This window comes from Prionailurus bengalensis, chromosome A2, assembly GCF_016509475.1.
Source record: "Prionailurus bengalensis isolate Pbe53 chromosome A2, Fcat_Pben_1.1_paternal_pri, whole genome shotgun sequence".
In the NCBI taxonomy this organism is placed as follows: domain Eukaryota; kingdom Metazoa; phylum Chordata; class Mammalia; order Carnivora; family Felidae; genus Prionailurus; species Prionailurus bengalensis.
This window is the reverse complement of record NC_057348.1, coordinates 161613882-161636456: the sequence shown is the minus strand read 5'-3', so window position 1 is coordinate 161636456 and position 22575 is coordinate 161613882. Positions and strand designations below refer to the sequence as shown.

The 22575-nt window shown below is 52.7% G+C and overlaps 1 protein-coding gene across 1 annotated transcript; it reads right to left on the bottom strand.

Moving 5' to 3' along the window:
- Positions 1 to 1010: 1010 nt before the first annotated feature.
- Positions 1011 to 19766, bottom strand: ZNF783 (zinc finger protein 783). The gene is made up of 7 exons (XM_043589837.1): positions 19593 to 19766; positions 15909 to 16310; positions 15695 to 15821; positions 15402 to 15530; positions 7074 to 7202; positions 5935 to 6027; positions 1011 to 4199 (listed from the first exon to the last, which is right to left on the bottom strand). The coding sequence occupies exons 1-7, from the start codon at positions 19614 to 19616 to the stop codon at positions 3361 to 3363; spliced, it is 1743 nt and encodes a 580-aa protein (XP_043445772.1). The 5' UTR covers positions 19617 to 19766; the 3' UTR covers positions 1011 to 3360.
- Between the last annotated feature and the right edge of the window lie 2809 nt (positions 19767 to 22575).

Below are 22575 nucleotides of genomic sequence, written 5' to 3'. Positions count from 1 at the left end.
GAGCTGAAACACACAGAACCAAAATTCCTCTATAATGCAGACCCCCTCCCAGTAGCAGTAGGAAGGACTTCTCGGAGCATTTTGGAAAAGAGGGAGGAGGCACTCAAATGCATCCTCACTGAAGTCAGAGTTCAGGCCTAGCGTTTTATGGGATCCCGAGAATCAGGTACAAGACTGTGCCACAGGAAAAAAGCGAGGGCCTAGACTGGCCTGAAAATAACCTCCCAAGACAACAGCAACTAGTCTCAGCGTGGAAAAGGGGGTGACGATGGGGTGATGGTCTCTCTAAGGTGTCAGTGTTGGGGACGGGGTGGGTGGGCTGAAGGACAGGTCCAAAAGGAAAGCCCTGGAGGGTGTCTCCTGTGAGGACGTTCACGGTCCAACCGCCTAACACCCTGCCCCACAGAGCTGGTCCACCAAACACCAGGGCTGGCTGGAACCTCGGAAATCTTGTGGCTACGTCCGTAGACTAGTAAACTGGGGCCAAGAAAGGAGAGGGTACTTCATCCTCGACCTCAGACAGCTCCCCTTGGCCGCTGCGGCCTCAAGCGTCCCGGTCGTCATCCCTCCCCTCAGGCTGAGTCTCCCCAATTCCAGGACATCCTCCGAGAGGGCCGTCCTTACCGGCCCCGGCCCCCCTGCCACGGGCACGCGCGGAGACCTTGCGGCCCAGGGCGGCGCGTCGCGGCGGCCCTGGCAGTCGGCGCCACTAGCCCCGTACGGGACCCGCCCCGCGGCCCAGAGCCCGCTCTTCATTGGCCAGCCCAGGAAGCTCCGCCCCCGGCCCGCGCGGACGGCTAGTCCCCGCGGGCAGGGAGCCCGTCCCCCACTGGCTGGCCCAGGAGGCCCCGCCCCCCGCGGCGGAAGCCCCGTCTACGCGGGTACCGGGGTCTCGTGCGCGAATGCAGGCCCAGGCCCGGCCCTTCGGAGCTGCTCGCCAGCCGGGCGGACAGACTGCGCCGTAGGGCCGACTCCCGGAAAGCAGGAAGCAGGTCATGCGCACGCACTCATTGAGTCCAACATATTTATTGAGCACCCATGAAGGCAAAGGGCCGCCACCGTCACAGTTCTGAAGGGCCTTTAAGCGCCAGGACCCCACCCTTCCTTGTTTACAAAGGAGGAAGCCGAGACCCAGAGCTAGGAGTGAGTCTAAGAGCCAAACCAAGTGCTAGTCTCCAGGACTCTGGAGCACCCCTCTGCTTCTGCACCACGCAGCATCCGTTGATTCATCTGGTGTAAAGAATGATCCTTGAACACCGATTGAGTGCCAGGCGAACTCCCAAGGCCTTAGCTTTGGAAGAAGGGGGAGCCTGTGCCCTGCGATCACCCCGATCACCCCGGGTTCGCGCGACCACTGAAGTCCCAGTATTTACACAGGGCATTTAGCATTAGAAAGGCCTAGGAACTTGGAGCCCTTGAGGCATCCCCAGGAAACACCGGAGACCAGCTCTGAGCGCTAAGGGGCAGGCTCAGAGCAGCTACCTTTACACCATATCCAGTCAGAGCCCAGTCCTGACTGGTGAGGCCCCTGGAGAGGGTTGGGAGTGTCAGAGCAGAGAAGCAAGAATGCACAGTAGGAAGGGTGGCACCCCTTCTTCCAAAGCCCAGGGGAGTGTGGCTGAGCTCGCACAGACTTGTTTACTCGTTCTTGCCCCAAAGGTTATGGCAATGTTCCCATCTGCCCCCAGCTCCGTTCATGATTTGGGGAGAGGCGTGAGGGCAGAGGGGGCCACAAGAAGTGGCCCAGCCAGGGACCCAGGCACCGGGAAGCAGGCCTGAATGCCAGCCATTTCACACAGTGCCAGAAAAGTAAGACAACAGTCAAAACAGCGAAGGACCCATTACTCCAGTTTGAAAATCACCCAAACCAAGAGCTAGTCTCTAGGTAGCACCCACGGTGGTGTTACTTAAGAGGCACAAGATGCTAGCTGCCCTCGATGTTTCCAGGAGGCCTGACGCTGTTCCAGCTTCCACGGCTTGAACCTCCTTGCTTGAACCTCCTTGCTGTCGTAAGAATTCGTTCCGCTGAAATACAAAGGGCTCCTAGGGGATGTAGCCGATGGGAATGTCTCACCTCACTCTGCACCCAAAGGACCTTCCACTCACTCCAGAAAATAAAGGTCCTTTCTGAGGGATTCTGGCTGGGGGGGGAAAGGGCTGGAATGGGACAGAGAGGGGGCCCTGAACTTGCAGGATCAAACCACACTCCCCGTTTGCCCCACTGCCTCTAAATCTCTTATGACCCTGAAAACCCTAAGGTGAGGTAGGATGCGCTGGGGTCATTACCCCCTTTGACAAGTGAGGAACCTGAAATGGAAGTGGTTAAGAAAAATTCACCCAGATCTGGCCTTTCTCTGCTACCGGCCCCAAGTTCTTGGAAACAGAGCCCTCTTTTAAGGTGGCAAGACAGGCCCGGCAGCCCAGAAGTCCAGGCTGACTGGCCAGCCTCACCCACACCAGGATCTGCCTGGTGGGGAAGAGCCTCCTATGGCTGGGTCTGCATCCCTCCCCTCAAAGCAGCCACCACCCCCCTCCCAGCAAGGAGCGTGCATACCCATTAACACTGAGACCTTGGAGGAGGTGTCATCCACTCTCGACTTGTTTCCTGCTCTCAACTAATAACCGAAATCAATCATGGATGTTGGAATACGGGGACTCACATACCTGGGAAGGCACCTGGTCTCCAGGGCAGCAGCCAAGGAATCCCTGTCAACACCCTGGCTGATGTGGAGAGCCCCCCTGCTGTCCCCACACGCAAGGTGGCAGGAGAATTCCTGCCCCTGGGGGCTCCTGGTCCCCTTTGCAACCACACACAATACTTACAAAAGCATCAGAAAAGCTCCATAAGGAGGGGGGTTGGGGAAGGTTTCAAATAACAAAAGTAGGAAATTCAAATTTCCAGTGCCCACCCTTCAAACTGTCCACTCTGCTGTGACCTCTGTGTACAATAACAAAACTGCAGGCCCTCGGTGTCTCCGTCGCTCCCTACCTGCAAGGGCCACTGTCTCCAGTCCCCCCGCCCGCCTCCCGTACCTGCCAAAGGCTCTCACCGAAACTGGACATCCTCTAAACCTTCGAGGATCCTTTCTAAGTCAGGAATGTAGAAAAGGCAGCAAAGAATGACAAACTTAGGAAACTTAGGAAATTCAGGCATCTGGCCACACACAGACAGTCACCAAAAAGGCCACCGCTTCCCATCTGAATGAAAAACAAAAACAAACAAAAAACCTCTCCAAAGTTTCCCAGAATGATGAACCGGGCGTCAGGCACCAGGGGAAAGGCCTGAAGACGGACAGCAGTCCCGCTGGGGGTGCCCAGGAGAGAAGAGGGCCCCCCCCCCCCTGCAGGGCTCCTGCCGGGTCAGCCCTCCTCAGTGTGGCTGGGCCTGGGCCGGGGTGGACTCCCCGCGACGGCAGAGAGAGCGGGAAAGTGCGGGCCCGCCTGGCCCCGGGCGTGAGTCTGCATATGGACAGACAGGTGGTGGTTGCGGTTGAAGGCCCGGCCACACTGAGGGCACTGGTAGGGCCGCTCGCCGGTGTGGATGCGCTGGTGGCGGAAGAGGTCGGACGGCCGGCGGAAGGCCTTGCCGCAGTAGGGACAGGCGGGCCAGCCCTGACTGTCGCCCGTGTGCAGGCGCTGGTGCAGCAGCAGGGTCTTCCGCTGCTGGAAGAAGCGCAGGCACTCGCTGCAGTGATATACCTTGGTGGCCTCCGGCCTCCGTCCCATGAACGGACGGCCTGCCAGCGAGCGGCGCGCTCCGGGATCGTCGGGGAGCCAGCGGATGACGGGGCCCGGCACCACCACCTCCCCCGGCTCCAGTGTGGAGTGGTCCTCCCCCCAGCCGGTGGGCGAGCTCCCCGGGGCCTCCCGGTGCTCCTCCTCCACGTGGCTCCGCTGGTGAATGGTCAGGTTGATCTTCAGGCGGAAACTCTGCCCGCAGTCGGGGCAGGGGAAGGTCCGCTCGCGGCGTCGAGGGAGGATGCGGGGTGGCTCCCCGGCGGCCCCTCCGGGCCGCGGGTTCCCCGCCCGCACCCGCGGCACCCCGGAGGCATGAAGCCGCCCAGGGCCCCCAGTCCTGCTCCTGGGCCTTTTGGGCATTCGACACACGGTCTGGCTCCGGGACTCCCCCAGGAAGAGCCGCTCAGGTGTCCTCTCGTCCTCAGACTGTGCTTCTGTCTTGATGACCACGCCACCACCACCTGGACAGAGGAATCTCCACTGATTTCCAGTGGGCCACACGGGCCCCCACCCAGGCCACTCGACCCAGTGCTGCCTCCGGGCACATCTCTGGCCACATCTGCACCCGTCCTGCACCTACTTGCACAGAGTCCTTTCTCCTCCACGAGCTCACAGCATAGATCAGGGACTCTGTTCGCTTGGCCCTAGCAAGCAGGCACTGCCTCCTAACATCGTCCAGTCTGTTTACTGTCACGTAGCCCAGAGGCTCCGATGGCCCATCCTGGGAGGCCAAGCTAAGGACATCAGGAGAGAGGAGACAGAGCCGCAAAACCAGGACCCAGGAGGTCAGGCGGAATGAAAGACAATAGGTAGGTGGGGGCAGGGGAGACTGTGGACCCTGAGATACATTGGCCATGCAGGGTCCCCAAGAGTTCTGACAACTTTAGTTCCCATCTATGAAGGACAGTGAACCCTGGGCAGCCAGACTAAGTAAGAAGTCTCAGGCCCGAAAGTGGTGGATGTCGTAGCCACACCCTGAGCTACTCATGGACATAACAAATCTACACTGAGCAACCGCCACCTGCCTGCCGCCCTGCCCTGCTCTCTAGTGACAGGCAGGAGGCGCGAGGACCTGGGCTTCCTGGCTGGGCCTCAGTGTGGGTCACCCTGGACTCTGAGGCGGGACTGAGGCACAGGAACTGCCAGAACAGAGGAGAGAAGGTTCCGGCCACAAGCCCTGCTGGAACGCTGCACTCTTCCAAATCCTTTACCTGCCGCTCCCTTCTGAGCTTCTCTGGAATAAGCCCCAACTACTGGCTTCTCTGACCTCCCCCAGCACCCAGGAGCTCAGCTGAGGCTCAAAAGCTGACAGCGAACCTTACCCTGGGCCCTTTAAGACGAAACCTTTAGCCCTTTCCGAGAAACGTCCAAGGGACAAGAGGGACTTCTATTCTTGCTGAAGCATGAACTGAAACCACACCCCGGCAGAATGCAGTGAACCCTTAACTGCAGAACCTCCTGATGTCAGGACCTTGCAGCTCCCTGCCTGATGCAGCTTCCTGGTGACCCGCACAGATAATTCCTGACAGAACTTTATTTCTGTACTAGAAATGGCCCAACTGGGGGTCTCAGGCCCTATTCCCTGTGAAGGCCAAGGGTCCCAGATCTCTTGGTTTGAAGCCCATCCCCAGCTTGGACTCCCACCATGCCACCACCCCGAGGTGGGCCCAAATCTCACCTCTGCTCCCACCAAAGCAGGTACCAGGGTGGAACCAGGTGAGAACCGGATCCCTTTCTATTAGGGCAGAAAACCACCCCAAAGCCAGAATGGGCAACAATTGCTCTCTTTTTTCCTGCTCATCAGGTTGTAAGCCTGGTTTTACGGACTCGAGGCCAGGGAACGAAATTTAAGTCACAGGCCACCACATACAAACTGGGAGACATTGGAAGCTGTGAGCCTGGACCACTTCCCAGGGCTGCTGGGAGGCCTTTCTGTCGCCAGACCGCAGACCGGGTGCACACAGCTTGTTTTCAAGCAGCACCTTTCCACCAGGTCACATGTGATGGGGGGAAACCAGGACCTACGTGGTCTGGGTCGCCAGAGCCCCAGGGCACCAGTACCCGGGGATGAGGAAGAGACCCCTCAGGAGGAAGCCCCTCACCAGGTCCCACTTCGCCACCTCCCACCCCACTCCCAAGGGCCCCCAAGATGCTCCGAGGCTCTGCTGTGGCCACGGGGCCTCTCCCTTTCCTCACCTGGCCCCCTGCTGGGCAGGCTGTCCCTGGGAGGGGAGGCTGGAGATTCCCCACCTGAAGATTCTTCCTCCTGTTTAACCGAGGCTGGTGGACCTGTGAGAGAGACTCCGTGAGGGCCTTTCCCAACAGCGGGCCCTTGATGGACAGCAAAGGTATCTCTAAGCAGCCCCCAGACATGTTCGAACACCTGCCAGGAAGAGGGGGCTCCAGGGCTCTGTCCGAAGGACTGCCCGATCCACCGGAGGACTGCCCACGGCACGGCCTCTGCGTCAGGGGTGAGAGGAGGGCCGAGAAGGCCATGGCCCCGGTTCCCGTCTGGGTCAATGCTGACAACTCCCTGTCACCCAGAGGGTGTGGGGAGGCCCCTGGAGCACAGTGCCAGGTCTGCAGGGGAACAAGGACAGTGAGAAGGTCCTCCCTCTCCTTACACACTGGCCGGGAAGGAGGGACTCGGGGGAGGGAGGGAGGGTCACCTCCAACCTCAGCGAGCTCATATTCACTGGGGGAGGGTCACAGAAATGACTGGAGAGAAGGTGACCCAGCCCGAAGAGTCAGGCCCCTGGAGGAGGAGGAGGAATGGGGGCGGGAGCTGGCGAAGCACAGTCTGGAAGCAGAGAACAAGGCTCTGGTATGCCACACGTTATGCTACATGCCTTCTGCGTGATACTCCATTTCTGGGAATGGATGGACAGAAATGTCCTTCAAACATAAGCAGGCAGAGATCACTGGAAGGGGGGACAGAAGGCACAGAGCCCCTCACGGGCTCCAGAAAGAGGACATCTACGGAGGAATGCCCATGCCAGGGCTGTTCCAGGCATATGACACAGGTTGCCCAGTTCGTGTGCCCCGTGTGCGAAGCCTGAGGAGGCCCAGCGCCTGCCCCCGTGTGCCCTTCCCCTCAGCCCAGCCAGGCCTTAGGGACCCACACCTTTGCTCAGACCATCTTCTGCTGAAAATGCCTTCGGTTCCCAGCCAAAATCTACTCTTCCTCTAAGGCCTGCCTCAGGGGTCCCCTTTCCAGGCAGCCCGGTCCCCACCACCCCTCCCAGCCGCCAGCTTTAGCCCCCGTTTTCAGCACCGCCTGTCTGGGGCCGCTGTTGAGGTGGCGTCCGCGCTGCTGCCCGGCGGCCCTCTCTCACCAGCGATGGTTCCGTCCATGCTTCCCCTTGCTTCTGGGTCTTGCTGGTGCCTGGGGGCCCGCCCTTCTGTTGGCTCATCCTGGGCAGGGCTGACGGGGCTGAGGATGTGCTCTGGATGTGGAGGGAGGCCTGGAGAATGCAAATCAGGGATGCTAAGGACAACACAGGGATCCCCCACGTGGCAGGAGCCTCTGAGGAACGGCTACCCGCAGTCACTGGGACCGGGGGGCGTCGGGTCAAACCCAGGTTATGATCATGCAGTGGGCTCCACTGACCATTAGTGGCTAAAAGAGAAGGAAAAGGGACAGCACAGTAACTCGTGCAATAGTCCCAGACAGGTCACGACACAGCAGGGCCAACGATCTGGCTTTCGGAGACTCCCAGCTCAGAACGGTACTACAGTGGCTCCCAATCACAAGTCCTACACCAGGCTGATGTATAAGGATCCCCTTGGAAGCACCCCAAGATTCTCATCACCGTGACTTCTGGGTAGGCCTAGAAAGTATTCATTTTTAAAAAAGGCTTCCGAGGGCAAAAGAGATGAACAAAGAGTTTATGGAATAAGAAATTTAAATGGCCCATGAAAACATAAAAAGATATTCGACCACACTCATAATGAGAGAGGTACCATTAGAAACACACTGTTGTATGGGGCGCCTGGGTGGCTCAGTCGGTTGAGCTTCCAACCTTGGCTCAAGTCACGATCTCATGGTTTGTGAGTTCCGGCCCCGCTGGAACTGTGCTGACAGCTCAGAGTCTGGAGGCTGCTTCAGATTCTGTGTCTCCCTCTCCCCCCACTCACGCTGCAGAAAGAGGGGCACTTGGGTGGCTTAGTCAGGTGAGCATATGACTCTGGAATTCGGCTCAAGTCATGATCTCACAGTTCGTGAGTTCAGGCTCCATGTGGGGATCGGCACTGACACCATGGAGCCTGCTTGGGATTCTCTCTTTCCCTCTCTCTGCCCCTCCCAGGCTCACTTGTGCTCTCTCAAAATACATACATACATACAATAAACATTAAAAAAAACACTGCGTTAAGAAATTAAACGCGGGGCGCCTGGGTGGCGCAGTCGGTTAAGTGTCCGACTTCAGCCAGGTCACGATCTCGCGGTCCGTGAGTTCGAGCCCCGCGTCAGGCTCTGGGCTGATGGCTCGGAGCCTGGAGCCTGTTTCCGATTCTGTCTCCCTCTCTCTCTGCCCCTCCCCCGTTCATGCTCTGTCTCTCTCTGTCCCAAAAAAAATAAATAAACGTTGAAAAAAAAAAAAAAAAAAGAAATTAAACGCATACATAAATGTAAACATTTCATGTTCCTGGATGGGAAGACTTAATATTATGGCATCAATACTACCACACCGATGTATAGATTCAGCACAATCTCTATTAAAGCCTCCATGATATTTTTTACAGAAATAGAAAACCCCATCACTTCTCAGCCTTTTGGCTAAGATCAAGTGTAGAAAGAGAAAAACCCACCCTAAAATTCATATGAAGTCTCAAGGGACCCCAAATAGCAACAATAATATTGAGAAGGAAGAACAAAGTTGAAAGACTTCTTGATTTCAGAACTTACTATGCAGCCTAAAGAAACAGAGAACCAAGACATAAACCTTCACATATCTGGTCAAAAGATATTTGAGAAGGGTCCCAAGAGCACTCAACGGGGAAAGGACTTTTCAACAAATAGTGCTGGGAAAATCGCACATCCACACGCAAAAGAATAAAGTTGGATCCTTACCTAACTCCATATACAAAAATTAACTCAAAATGGATCAAAGACCTAAATATAAGACCTAAAACACAAAAGTCTTAGAAGAAAACATAGGACAAAAGCTTCAGGACATTGGATTTGGCAATGATTTCTTGGACAGGACACCAAACGCACAGGTAACAAAAGAAAAAAAGAAACAAACAAGACTTCCTGCAAACTTTTTAAATATGTGCATCAAAACATACTATCGAGTTAAGAGGCAATCCCCAGAACAGGAGAAAGTATTTGCAAATCACATATCTGACAAGATATTAATTTCCAGAATACATAGAGATGTCCTAAAACTCAAAACAGATGGGGCACCTGGGTGGCTCAGTTGGCTGGGCATTCGACTTCGGCTCGGGTCATGATCTCACAGCTCCTGAGTTCAAGCCCCACATCAGGCTCTCTGCTGTCAGCATAGAGCCCGCTTGGGATCCTCTGTCCCCTCTCTCTGTGCCCCTCACCAACTGGTGTTCTCTCTCTCTCTCTCTCTCTCTCTCAAAGTAAATGAATAAACTTAAAAAAAAAACTTAAAAAAAATCTCAACAACAGAAAAACAAACAACCTGACTCAAAAATGGGCAAAGGACTTGAATAGGCATTTCCCCAAAGAAGATACAGGAATGGCCAACAGGCACATGAAAAGATGCCTGGAATCACCCATCATCAGGGAAATGATGGCCACTATCAAAAAGAAACAACATAAAATAGTAACTTGGTAGGAACATGGAAAAACTGGAACCTTGGCACACTGTAGGTGAGTGTATGGTACAGTCACTAAGGAAAACAGTGTGAGAGTCCTCAAAAAATTACAAATAGAGGGGCGCCTGGGTGGCGCAGTCGGTTAAGCGTCCGACTTCAGCCAGGTCACGATCTCGCAGTCCGGGAGTTCGAGCCCCGCGTCGGGCTCTGGGCTGATGGCTCAGAGCCTGGAGCCTGTTTCCAATTCTGTGTCTCCCTCTCTCTCTGCCCCTCCCCCGTTCATGCTCTGTCTCTCTCTGTCCCAAAAATAAATAAACATTGAAAAAAAATTAAAAAAAAAAAATTACAAATAGAATTACCATATGATCCAGCAATTCCATTTAGAAGTATACACCGAGGGACGCCTGGGTGGCTCCGTCAGTTAAGTGTCCAGCTTCGGCTCAGGTCTGATCTCACGGTTTGTGGGTTCGAGACCCACGTCGCGCTCTGTGTGGACAGCTCAGAGCCTGGAGCCTGCTTCGGATTCTGTGTCTCCCTCTCTCTCTGACCCTTTCCCGCTCACATTTTGTGTGTCTCTCTCAAAAATAAACATTAAAAAAAATTTCTTTTAGAAGTATACACCGAAAAGAACTGAAGGCAGAGTCTCTAAGAGGTATTTGTACGTGCACGATCGTAGCAGTGTTATTCGCAATAGCTAGAACATGGAAACAACCCAAGTGTCCATCGACGGGATGAATGGCTAAGCAAAATGTGGTACACACATACAACAGAATATTATTTAGACTTATAAAGGCAAGAAATTCCGACACAGGCTAAAACATGGGTGAACCTTAAGGACATCATGCTAAGTGAAATAAGCCAGTCACAAGAAGACAGATGCGGTATGATTCCACTGATACGAGCGACTCGGAGTAGACAAAATCATAGAGACAGAAAGTAGAATGGTGGCTGCCAGGGGCTAGGGGAGGGGGACAGAAGGAGGGAGTACTGTTTAACGGGTATAGTGTTTCAGTTTTACAGTTTACAGTTTTATAAGGTGAAGAGAGTTCTGGCGATGGGTGGAGGTGACGACTGCGCGCCTTTATGAATGTTTTTTTTTTTAATTTTTTTTTCAACGTTTATTTATTTTTGGGACAGAGAGAGACAGAGCATGAACGGGGGAGGGGCAGAGAGAGAGGGAGACACAGAGTCGGAAACAGGCTCCAGGCTCTGAGCCATCAGCCCAGAGCCCGACACGGGGCTCGAACTCACAGACCGCGAGATCGTGACCTGGCTGAAGTCGGACGCTTAACCGACTGCGCCACCCAGGCGCCCCTTTATGAATGTTTTTAATACCATCGAACAGCACACCCAAAAAAGGCAAAGATGGTAAATTTTATGTTATATGCATTTGACCACAATAAGAAAAAGAGAAAAGAAACCAGAAATGAAATACTGATACACAGTACAACACGGATGGACCTTGAAAACATTATGCTAAGGGGAATGAGCCAGAGTCAAAAGACCGCAGATTCTAAGATTCCTTTTATATGAAACGTCCAGGCAGGGCAAGTGTATCGTCAGAAACACGTGTCGTTGCTCAGAGCTGGGGGAGCTGGGAAAGCGTTGGGGGTGATAGCTGCAGGGTACAGGGTTTGTGTCTGAGGTGATGAAAGTTTTGTAAAATTGACTGCCGTGTTTGCTGGTTGCGCGTCTCTATGAACATTCTAGAAACCAATGGACTGGACACTTTAAATGAGTGAGTTGCGTGGGGAGTTCATTATATCTAATAAAGCTGTTATTTAAAAAAACAACCAAAAAAAAACTACACTGACATACTTCTTACCTATTAGGTAGACAAAAATTCTACAAGGTTGACCACATTCTCTGCTAGCGGGCCAGTGGGGAAGGAGGCTCTCTTTCACAACACTGAGGGAGATGCAAATGGTAAAGCCCCACGGAGGGGTATTTGGTGGTAACTTCTGGCAAATTTACATATGCCTTTACTTCCCCTGCAGCACAGTTCCTAGGAATCTATCCCAAAGATACATTGGCAAAAATACGAACTGCCTTAGGCACAACATGGTCCCTTCGGCATGATTTCTATCAGTAAAACACTGGAAATACCCAGAGGTCCGCCAATGGGGATTGGGTAGACGGACTATGGTATATCACGCCACAGAACATTCCACATCCACAAAAGAAAGGAGAAAGATCTCTACCTACACGTGTGAAGCGATGCCCAGGGCAGACTGTGTAAGACAGGGATGTATCTCTGTGTTACTGACCTTTTCAAAAGGAAACACCAGAAGTACCAACAAGAAACTAATACAAATCGTTATCTGTAGGGACAAGGAGGGGACACCGATGGAAATAAGACTTCCCTGAATGTATCCTGTTAAACCAATATGACTTTGCAAACACAACATGCCTTACATACTCAAATGGCTAAATCAAAAAGTAAAAAGAGCCATTTCTAAAAATCTAAAAATAAATAGAAGCAAATGAACTTAACTGTATATCAAGTTGATGACATAACCACATAGAGAAAATAATTATTTCAAGGGACCTTAAAAGGCATTATTTTGTCTGTAGGTCCCGAATGGAATGCATTCAGAAGACCAAAAGAGCTATAAAAAAAAAAAATATATATATATATATATATATATATATATATATATATATATATATCAGGCGTTAATCAAAAGTGTAATTGTTTAACATTCCCATGTAAAAGAAAAGTGACACACAAGTATAAGATCAAAGAACATTAAATTTGAGTTAGAAATATCACTATGAACTCATGATTTTTTTTCTTTACAAAAATAGCCGTTTTCTCAAAAAAAAAAAAAACAAAACCCACATATTTTCTGAAAAGGTTTAGAAGTAATACCAAAAATTAGCCACTACCAGCACTGATACTGTGGTCTCCAAATATCATTCATCACTGAAAGGAATTAAAACTCCATGGAGGGGGCGCCTGGGTGGCGCAGTCGGTTAAGTGTCCGACTTCAGCCAGGTCACAATCTCGCGGTCCGTGAGTTCGAGCCCCGCGTCGGGCTCTGGGCTGATGGCTCAGAGCCTGGAGCCTGTTTCCGATTCTGTATCTCCCTCTCTCTCTGCCCTTCCCCCGTTCATGCTCTGTCTCTCTCTGTCCCAAAAATAAATAAACGTTGAAAAAAAAAAATTAAAAAAAAAAAAAAACAACTCCATGGAGAAATTTGTATTCCAGGTCTGGGGTAGGAAATGATTCTAGAACATCTTGAATCTGAAAAGCCACTGAAGTCACACCAAAATGACCTACAGGCCAACGTAAGGGGGCTGCTGTGAGCTGAAGATGGGACAATTTTTTTTTTAATATTTTTTTTTCAACGTTTATTTATTTTTGGGACAGAGAGAGACAGAGCATGAACGGGGGAGGGGCAGAGAGAGAGGGAGATACAGAATCGGAAACAGGCTCCAGGCTCTGAGCCATCAGCCCAGAGCCCGACGCGGGGCTCGAACCCACGGACCGCGAGATCGTGACCTGGCTGAAGTCGGACGCTTAACCGACTGCGCCACCCAGGCGCCCCAAGATGGGACAATTTAAGCACAAAAAATAATGACTGCAAAGGATTGGCACATATAACATATTCAACAGTCTATGAAGTCACAGTAACAACAGCAACAACGACAATGATGATAATAACGTAAAAAGCTCAAGTATTGGTCACCTTTGCAGGTTTCTAAGGCAATAGCCCTTCATCCTGAAAAATGACGAAGGAAAAGAATTCAGCATCTCTCCTGCCTGTTCTGTACAGACTGCATTTCCGGGGAACTAAAAGAGTTGATTCAGGAAATTACTCTTTACAAAAGAATTTCAGCTATTCGGTGCATAAGGAGGACAGGATTTCACCATTTTGCAACCCCTAATGGAATAACAAATCCGGGCAATCATGTTCAGTGACTACTGATGTCATCAGGTGAGCTGGTGACGGGGAGCTTTGGAAGAGCAGGGGAAGGAAAGCACTGGAAAGCCAGGCGAGCGGAGCCTCTGTGCCTCCTGACGGGCAGCATGGAGCACACAGCACCACCTCTGAAGTAATCCTGCCCGTAAGAGTCTGCCGGAACCCAAACAGGCCTCCCGATCTACCAGTTTATAGGAAATGCAAAAAAACGGAAGAACAATAAATGACACCAAATCCAGAATATGGGAAATAGTGGCATTTAAAAAGGTAAATGACGTGGCGCACCTGGGTGGCTCAGTCGGTTATGTGTTAAGTGCACGACTCTTTTTTTTTTTTTTTAATGTTTATTTCTTTATGAAAAGAGAACGCAGGAGCAGGGGGGAGGCTCGAACTCACAAACTGCAAGATCGTGACCTGAGCCGAAGGTGGAAGCTTAACCGACTGTGCCACCCAGGTGGCCCAGTGAAGCGCCCCCGACTCTTGATTTCGGCTCAGGTCATGATTTCACGGTTCGGGAGGTCGAGCCCCGCGTTGGGCACTGTGCTGACAGAGCCTGCTTGGGATTCTCTCTCCTCTCTCTGCCCCTTCCAGGCTCTCGTGCATGCGCACTCTCACTCTCGAAATAAATAACTTAAAAAAAAACACAAAACTATTCAAAAGATAAATGACGTTAGAAGGTCAAACAAATAAATGACGTTAAAGAGGGAGAGGTGGGGCCGGTCCATCAACTGAAGAGCGGGAAGGAACAGAATGTGTAATATACACCCACCCAGCTGGGACAGTGCAGAGGTGGGTGAGCCTGGAAAACAAGCTCAGTGTAAGCAGGCGGACACAGAAGGTCACACCCAGCAGGATTCCATTGACAAGAAACGTCTAGAAGAGGCAAATTTACAGAGATGGAAAGCAGGTCAGCAGCCTGGCCTCCGGCTGAGGAGCAAGCCGAGGGAACCGCTAACAACTACAGGTTCGGCTTTGGCGGACAAGAAAGTTCTAAAAACAGACGGCGGTGATGGTCACAACCGTCACAACCGTGAATGCAGTAGAAACACGGACTGCGTCGTCTACGAATGGTTTGGCAAGTTAGCTATATCTCAGTAAAGCTGCTAAATGGCGGAGGAGGAGGTGTTCCCAGGCTGTTTTACGGATTTTTTTATAAACCGAATACAACACGTGGACTTTGGTGGGCTAGAAATAGAACCCGATACCTATAGGAAATATTTTGGAGACAATTGGGGAAATCAGAACACGGACTTGGGAGGAGATCCTAATCTGCTGGGTGTGAGACAGTGGTATTTTGGTGTTTATGTTCAGAGAAAGGAAAGAAAGAGACGGATGGAGCCAAGGTGGCAAACTCCCGATCGTTGCTGAATGTGCGTGACCGTCATTCGGGGGGTGCGCTTGCCCTTCTCTCGACTTTACTTTCTTCGTTTTATTAAAAACAAAAACAAACAAACAAAAACAACCCTCCCAGAGGATTCTGACCTGCTAGAACCACGGTCCTACAGCGCGCCAGCTGGCCAGCTAGGGTCCCGCCCTGGCTGCCCCTCCGAGACGGCCGTCGCCACAAAGGGAAGCCGGTGCACCACAGGCCTCGCAGCCACCGCTTAGGTCGGGGAGCAGAGGTGGGAGGCCCGTGATGCACCGGTGCCAGGAGGGTCACTGTCAGGAATAAGGCCCCACTGACACGATGCGCAGCACACGTGCGCTTTACTTTACGTCTGCCACGCGGTCCTCACAATAACCAACCACTGCCGGCCCCTGTGGCTCTAAGGCGAAAGCCCTCCCCTCCCCCCCAACAGCCTGTGACCAGGCCGGCCTAGGACAGAGTGGGCCCCGCGTTGGGTAAAGGGGCCTGTGCTCCCTTCCTGGCCTCACAGCACATCTGGAAAGCCCGTCCGGAGAGCAGAGCTCCAATTCGGTGTGCCCACCCCCCACCCCGCCCCCACTCACCAGGGCTTGGCCTCCTGGGATGTGCTGCCTCTCTCTTACTCCCCTCCTCATGACCCCACAGGCTTTCAGGACAAGGCTCTTCTCCCCTCTCCATCTGGGTTAGGATGTCCGGTTTGGAGATAGCATAATCTGCGCACAGAATGGAAGGAGAGCTGGGTCAAGACTGGACACCCGCCACCCAGCTGCCCACAGAGATGGAGAGACACGGAGCAGAACCGAAGTCAAAGCGAAGACAGAGACTGCCCTGCCGGAGGCCAATCTGTGAACACAGATCCCCACCTATGCAGCCTTACCCAGGGACACCAGCATCTCGTAGTTGCCCCGCATCACGTGCTTGTAGAGCTCCTTCTGCCACTCGTCCAGCTTGCCCCACTCCGGCTCGGAAAAATACACGGCCACGTCATCAAAGGTCACGGGCACCTGGAACCACAAGCACCACGTGCGCTCACCCACACGCTTACGGGCACGGCCCCGCGCGCTGTCCCACCCCCAGTGCCCGAGGGATACCTTGGGGACCTCCCCCTTGCTGCCCGGGGGCAGCCGCAGGATCCAGAAGTTTCTGTTTCTCAGCAGGTTCTCCATGTTCTCCAGCCGCCTCTGCAGCAGCCCGTACTCCTGCAGCAGGTTCCCCAGCACGGCCCACTTGCTCTCCAGCTGGTTCCCGAACTCCGCGGCCGTCTTCTCGAAGTCCGCCAGCTTCTTCTCGGCCGTCCCCGCCCGCCCCTCCAGGGTCAGCAAGCGGGCCAAGCAGGAATCCACTTTCTTCTCCAAGGCCTGGATGGCGGCCACCACCGTCCACAGTGTGATCTCCGTGGAGTACAGGTATGAGCTCTTCTCAGCAGCTGGCTGGGGTGACAGAGAAGGTGTCGAAGGGCTTTCGTCCCCTGTTTGCTTGTCCCTCTCTGGAGCCTGTCCACACGAGAAAGGGGAGATGGTATCACAACGACACGATCAGGGGCGCCTGGGTGGCTCAGTTGGTTGAGTGTCTAACTCTTGATTTCAGCTCAGGTCATGATCTCACAGTTCAGGGGATCCAGCCCCACATAGGGCTCTGCACTGACAGTGAGGCCCCTGCTTAGGATTCTCTCTCCCTCTCTCTCCCTCTGCCCTTCGCTCTGCACCTACAGGTGCACACATTTTCTCCCGCAAAATATATAAACATTAAAAAAATATATACAATCCAATGCCTCACAATAACACTTGCCCTGATAAAGCCCCGTCTGGGATCCTGAGGGCCAGCCAGGCAGCAGTGTGGGATGGGAGGCAGGGACATCAGTTAGGACATCAGTTAGCGTAGCCTCAGGGACAGGAAACACCGGCTGGACCAAGGTGTTAGCAAGTGGGAAACAGGAGAAAAAACATGGCCAAAGGCATGGGTCTCAGGTGACTTCCACCTTGGGTCTTAGTCTCCTCTACAAATGAAGGCACAGGCTTTAAAGCACAGAGGACATGAGGTTTGCAGTGAGAGAGCCTGGGTGCAACTGGCAACTCCGCCCACTGACTTTGGGCAAGGTTTTGACACATCTTTCAACTTCACTTCCGCATCTAGACAATGGAACAATAATAGTGCTCAGGTGGTAGGGTGCTGAGAATTAATGACACAATCTTTGTTGAAAGCACTTAGCACCGCATCATATACGCAATACGCAATACCAATACGTGCATGCATGCCTGCGCCCTATGTTGATTCAGCTAAGATGATAATGATCAGGATGCTGACAATGATAATGGTTCTGGGCTCAGGGACACAGCATGAAACAGTTCTCATGGGCTTTTTTCTCCCCCTCTTTCATTTCATCATCCTTCGACACCCTGGGAAAGAGCTTCTTTTTTATTTATTTATTTAGAAATTTGTTTTTAATGTTTCTTTATTCTTGAGAGACAGAGACAGGGCACGAGTGGGGGAGGGGCAGAGAGAGGGAGACGCAGAATCCGAAGCAGGCTCCAGGCTCCGAACTGTCAGCACAGAGCCCGACGCGGGGCTCGAACTCACAGACCGCGAGATCATGACCCGCGCCGAAGCTGGATGCTCAGCCGACTGAGCCACCCAGGCGCCCCGGTGTGGAATCCGTTTCCGTTCTGTGCGCAGATTAGGTTATCTCTAAACCGGACATCCTAACCCAGATGGAGAGGGGACAGGAGCCTTGTCCTGAAAGCCTGTGGCGCCTTAGCTCAGCGCCTGGTGCACAAGCCTTTCTGGAGCACGTGCAATGGCCTGGTCCCGGTACATGGTGCTAAAAGCCTTGTTGGAAGGATGAACTGACCTCTTACTCCTCCAGTTCACTCCTCCTTCACGGCCAAACCACCATCAAGTCCTATTCGTTTGACTTCCAAACTTAAACCCACCCTCTTTGCTCCCTCTCTCTCCCCTGCCGTCACCCGGTCCACCCAGACAGCTGCCGCAATGCTAATTTCCCCTTCTCCTCCATACACTTTCCACAGAGTAGTCAGTAAGCATTAAAAAACAGGCTAGATGATTTTAGCCCCCCGCTCAAAACTCTCCAACAGCTTCCCAGCGTACTTAGAACAGAATCTAAGCTTCTCAGACCTCAGCCTGCCCCCCCGACCTCACTTATTTACTACACTCCGGCCACCCCGGCCTCCTTGGATTCCTGGGACACATAACCCTCCTCCATGTCGGCTTTGGCTCTCCCTGCACCTCTCCGCGTCTGGCTTCCTCTCATCTTTAAGGCTCCAGCTCAAAGCCCCATGGAGACCTTCGCCGACTAACACATCTAAAATACGCCGCGGTGGGTTCCTTCTTTCACAGCACTAATAACCCGTGATGATTCTACCCATCTATCTGTGTTATGGTTTGTTTCCCCCAGAACATGAGTTCCCGAGAGTGTGTTTGTGATTCCCAGTTGCATTTCCGGCTTCTAAAAGAGCGCCTCTCTCACCTCGGATGCTCAATTAATACCTAGTGAATGAATGAAGGACTACACAATGAAACAACATTAATTAACAGTTACTGAACACCTGTCGTTGCAAAGGTGCAAGGTGGGAAGGCAGAAAAAATGATGTGGCTCTTCCTTCGCCGGGAGAAAAATTCCGTACAGAAACCGTCATGATAAACAACAGTATATGATGGGCTAACAAGAGTTGGGGGCAACTCTGTCCTGTTTGGGCAGTTTCTGGGGAATCTCAGGTACTGTATGATGGCAGAGGGAAAGGAGGGAGTGGGTAGGAATGGCCAGAAAAAGTTCTGAGGCAGTGGCCCTGGGCTGGGTGGGAGCTGGTGCTGTCACCAGTGTCGTCACAAAAATGCTTTGGGGGGGGGGCGCGGGGGGGGGTTGGTAACCACAGTACTGGCACCCTCATTCTCTCTCCCCTGCACTCGGGGAACCCTAAGGGAAGCACACACCAAACTCATTAAAGAAGAGGGAGAGGAAGTTTCTCCTGTAAAAGGATCCACAAAACTCAAAGTTTCAAAAAGTTCACTGAGATGCGTTAACAGAAGCTATTTATTGAGCTCTGTTTGCAAGTGGTTTTCTGGTGTGTCAAAAATAGCCAAAGGATTCTTTTCTCCGAATTGGGCATACTGCACATTATCGGCCAATATTCTAAAAGAATACAAGTAATCTAATCCAACAGGCTAATCGTAGAAAAAAAAAAAAAATCTACCTACAATTCCTCTCCTGAGCAGCATTCAATACCTGTCTCTCAGGTAAAAGAAGAACACTGGGTACCTCCGAGGGGGCGTAATTCCAAAGTCCTGGCCGCGGCCTCGACTAGGTGAGTGACCTTGGGCGGGTCCCTTCCCTCAGACTCTGCGGCTGTCAGAGCCACATGGTGCTGGGGGCTGGCGACCCTGTCCTCCGTGCGCGCCTCCGGGAAGACAATGGAGGGGGGAGGGGGGGGAACAGCTACTCGGTTCTAATGTGAGGCCTGTCATCTGAGGTGTTACTGGGTAGCCCGGCCTGTCCCCCGCCGTCGGGCCTCCCGGCCGGCGCCCGCCGCCCCGCCTGCCCGTTTGGGCCGCCCTGCCGGTCGGCCCGAAAGCCCGGCCCGGACGCCAGACGGGGTCGGCGGGGCGGACCGAGCGGGCGCGGGCGCAGGCCCGGGCGGAGGCGGCGGGCCAGGAGGCCGCGCAGCGGGGCCGCCCCACGCCGGCCGGGCCGAGACCCTCGCGGGCCCTCGCGGCGGCGGCGGCCCCGGCCCGTCTGGGCGTCTGCGCGCCTGGGCGCTTACCCGGGCGGGCGCCGCTTCGGCCATGGCTGCTCGCGTCCCTCTCTCGGCGGCTCTCCTCGGCCTGGCCTGTCGGGCCTGGCGCAGCGCGCAGGCGGCGGCGGAGGCGGAGCGGAGCCGCCCAGCCTCGGAGCTCCTGCCGGGCGGCCGCGAGCTGCGTCCGAGCCACGTGCCCCGCCGGCCCTTTAAACAAGAGCTGTGCTCGCGGCCGGGCCCGAGGGTGCGCACAGCGCCCCCTGCAGCCCGAAGGACCGCACGCCCGCGGCCCGCGGCCTTCCGCGCGCCCACCCGGGGGAGGGCGGCCGCCCGCCCTGGCCTGGGCCGCGGGAGTGGACGCGGGCGGCGGACCTGCCGCGGGCCCCTCCAGCCCGGCTTCGGCGGGAGGGGGAGCGACCCGCGGACCCCGTGCAGGAGCAGCTTGGTGGACCCAGCCCTGGCCCCTAACCCCTCTAGGACGCTGGGGCCTCAGCGTCCCTCTTGGGAGAATCGGATCAGGTTACTAACGAAACAAGCTTTCGGGACACTAAGAAAATGTGGGAGTTTCCCTTTGTGTGGGGGAGGAAGGGCCGTCCTCAGCGGGGAATCTGAAGTGTATGCAGATTTACCATTTTAACACTTCTAATGGACCGAAAGTGACTATTAGTTTGGTATACACGTTTTGCCCAGCGGTGGGGTAGTGTGGGACAGATAACTACTTGTTTAGTTTTCCAGAGCAAATAGAAGGCCCTCAGGAAAAAATTATTTCATTTAAAGAAAGAAAGAAAAGAAAAGAAAAGAAAAGAGAAGAAAAGAAAAGAAAAGCAAAAAGCTCTCCCTCCCTTCCCCAACACCCCCCTACCCCCCCACCCCCCGGGAATCCTGGGTCTCCTCCTCCTTCCCTGGGGCCTGCTTCCCCAGCAGACACTCCGTCAGTTCAGGCACGCTTTGCAGAGCTCTCTGGAGCCTTCTGTGCCACACCCAGTCTTCACTTGCCCATCAGCCACCAACTGGGGATCTTCCGTAGCTTTGGCTCCCGACTGGGTGTGCAGCAAGAGTAAATCGAACGCTAATTCAGGCCCTGACACATCTTGAGTAAACCACTCAATCTGGGACCCATTTTCCTCATCTAGTTAACCACTGAATATAAAGTAAAATGTGCTTATGCAGTTGAAGTTTTATTTTCTATCTTTTCTGCATTTCCCATTCATCCTAGTTTTTGTTCAAGTCGGAAAACAGTTCCCACTAGAAATTACTCTGCAGTTTTCTTTCTTTTTTTAGTATTTCCTGTTTTTGGAGGGAGGAAAGAAAATTATTTGCCCATATATTTGATCCAAGCAAAAGTGTGGTCAACTGACCTACAATAAAGAACTGACTTTCTCCAAGTAAGGTGCACCCCTAGAATTTGGGGCAAGGTTAGGAAGCATTATTTTATTTTTATTTTTTTAGGAAGTGTTTTTTTTTTTTTAATGTTTCTTTATTTTGAGAGAGCACAAGCAGCAGAGCGACAGAGAGAGAGAGAGAGAGAGAGAGAGAGAGAGAGAGAGTCTGAAGCAGGCTCCAGGCTCCCATCTGTCAGTACAGAACCCAGTGGGGGGCTCAAACCGGTAAACTGTGAGATCCTGACCTGAGCCGAAATCAAGAGTCGGACGCTTAACCGACTGAGCAACGCAGGTGCTACAGGAAGTGTCATTTTAATAAAAAAATCAAGTTAATATATGGCCTCATTCATTGTGGAGATCCTTGTTGAGATAACCCAGCCTAAGAATTTGCAAATGTGTGCTGAAAAACATTAAGAGCATCCTTAGCATCTCATCAGGGGTTGGTCAGACAAATGTATTAAGGATTATAAAATCCTGGTAAGCTGTGGTCTTATAAAATAAGAATTAATGTCCAATGCAAACAGAAAGAGTCTGGAAGATGAGTTGGAGAAGAAGAAAACATTAGTATTTAACAAACTCTGTTCAGGGAAGAATGCTCTAATTTTTGACAGCCATCTTAGATTCTTAGAAAGTTTCTGGAAGTCCGTGGTAGCCAGCCTTCAGTGTGCATCATGTTCCCCTGGTGCGCTTGTTAAGACACAGACTGCTGGGCACCTGTCTCGGAGTCTGAGACATGAACCCAAGTCTGAGGCTGGTGGGGGTGGGGGTGACCAGAATCTGGTTTTTTTTTTTTTTTTTTTTTTTTTTTAGCATTTATTTATTTTTGAGACAGGAGAGACAGAGCATGAACGGGAGAGGGTGAGAGAATCTGAAACAGGCTCCAGGCTCTGAGTGGTCTGCACAGAGCCTGATGCGGGGCTCGAACTCACAGACCTCGAGATCATGACCTGAGCCGAAGTTGGCTGCTCAACCGACTGAGCCACCCAGGCGCCCCCAGAATCTGTTTTTCTAACTAGCTCCCCGGTGATGCTGATTCTACTGATGTGGTGATCATACTGTGAGAATCACTGCCCTGTTTATCAGGTTCCCACAGCTGCCTCCAATTCCCATGCTCAGATTTTATAAATACATTAAACAAAAAACACAAAAACTTTACACCACGATGTGGTTTATTGGGCAGACCAGCCTGGTGTAGCTTTTTTGTATGTATGTATGTATGTATGTATGTATGTATGTATGTATGTATGTATTTACTTACTTACTTACTTATTTAGAGAAAGGAAGAGAGAGAATCCCAAGCAGGCTCCGTGCTGTCAGCATAGAGCCCAACGTGGGGCTCAAACCCATGAACCAGGAGATCATGACCTGAGCTGAAATCAAGAGTCTGACTCTTGATTAACCAACTGAGCCACCCAGGAACCCCCTTGTGCAGCTCTAATAGAAGTTACAATTACCTGCATCCTTAATTATTAATGTTTCTGGTGAGTTTGCTCTTTTTTGGATCAGATCTCCTGGGCCTGAATACCCCTCGGTGAGCTGACAACACCGGATTTCCAAAATGGCGGCGCAGACCCTGGAGGAACAGGGGTGACTCTGCCAAGGTGTAGGTCACTCTGAAACAATGTATC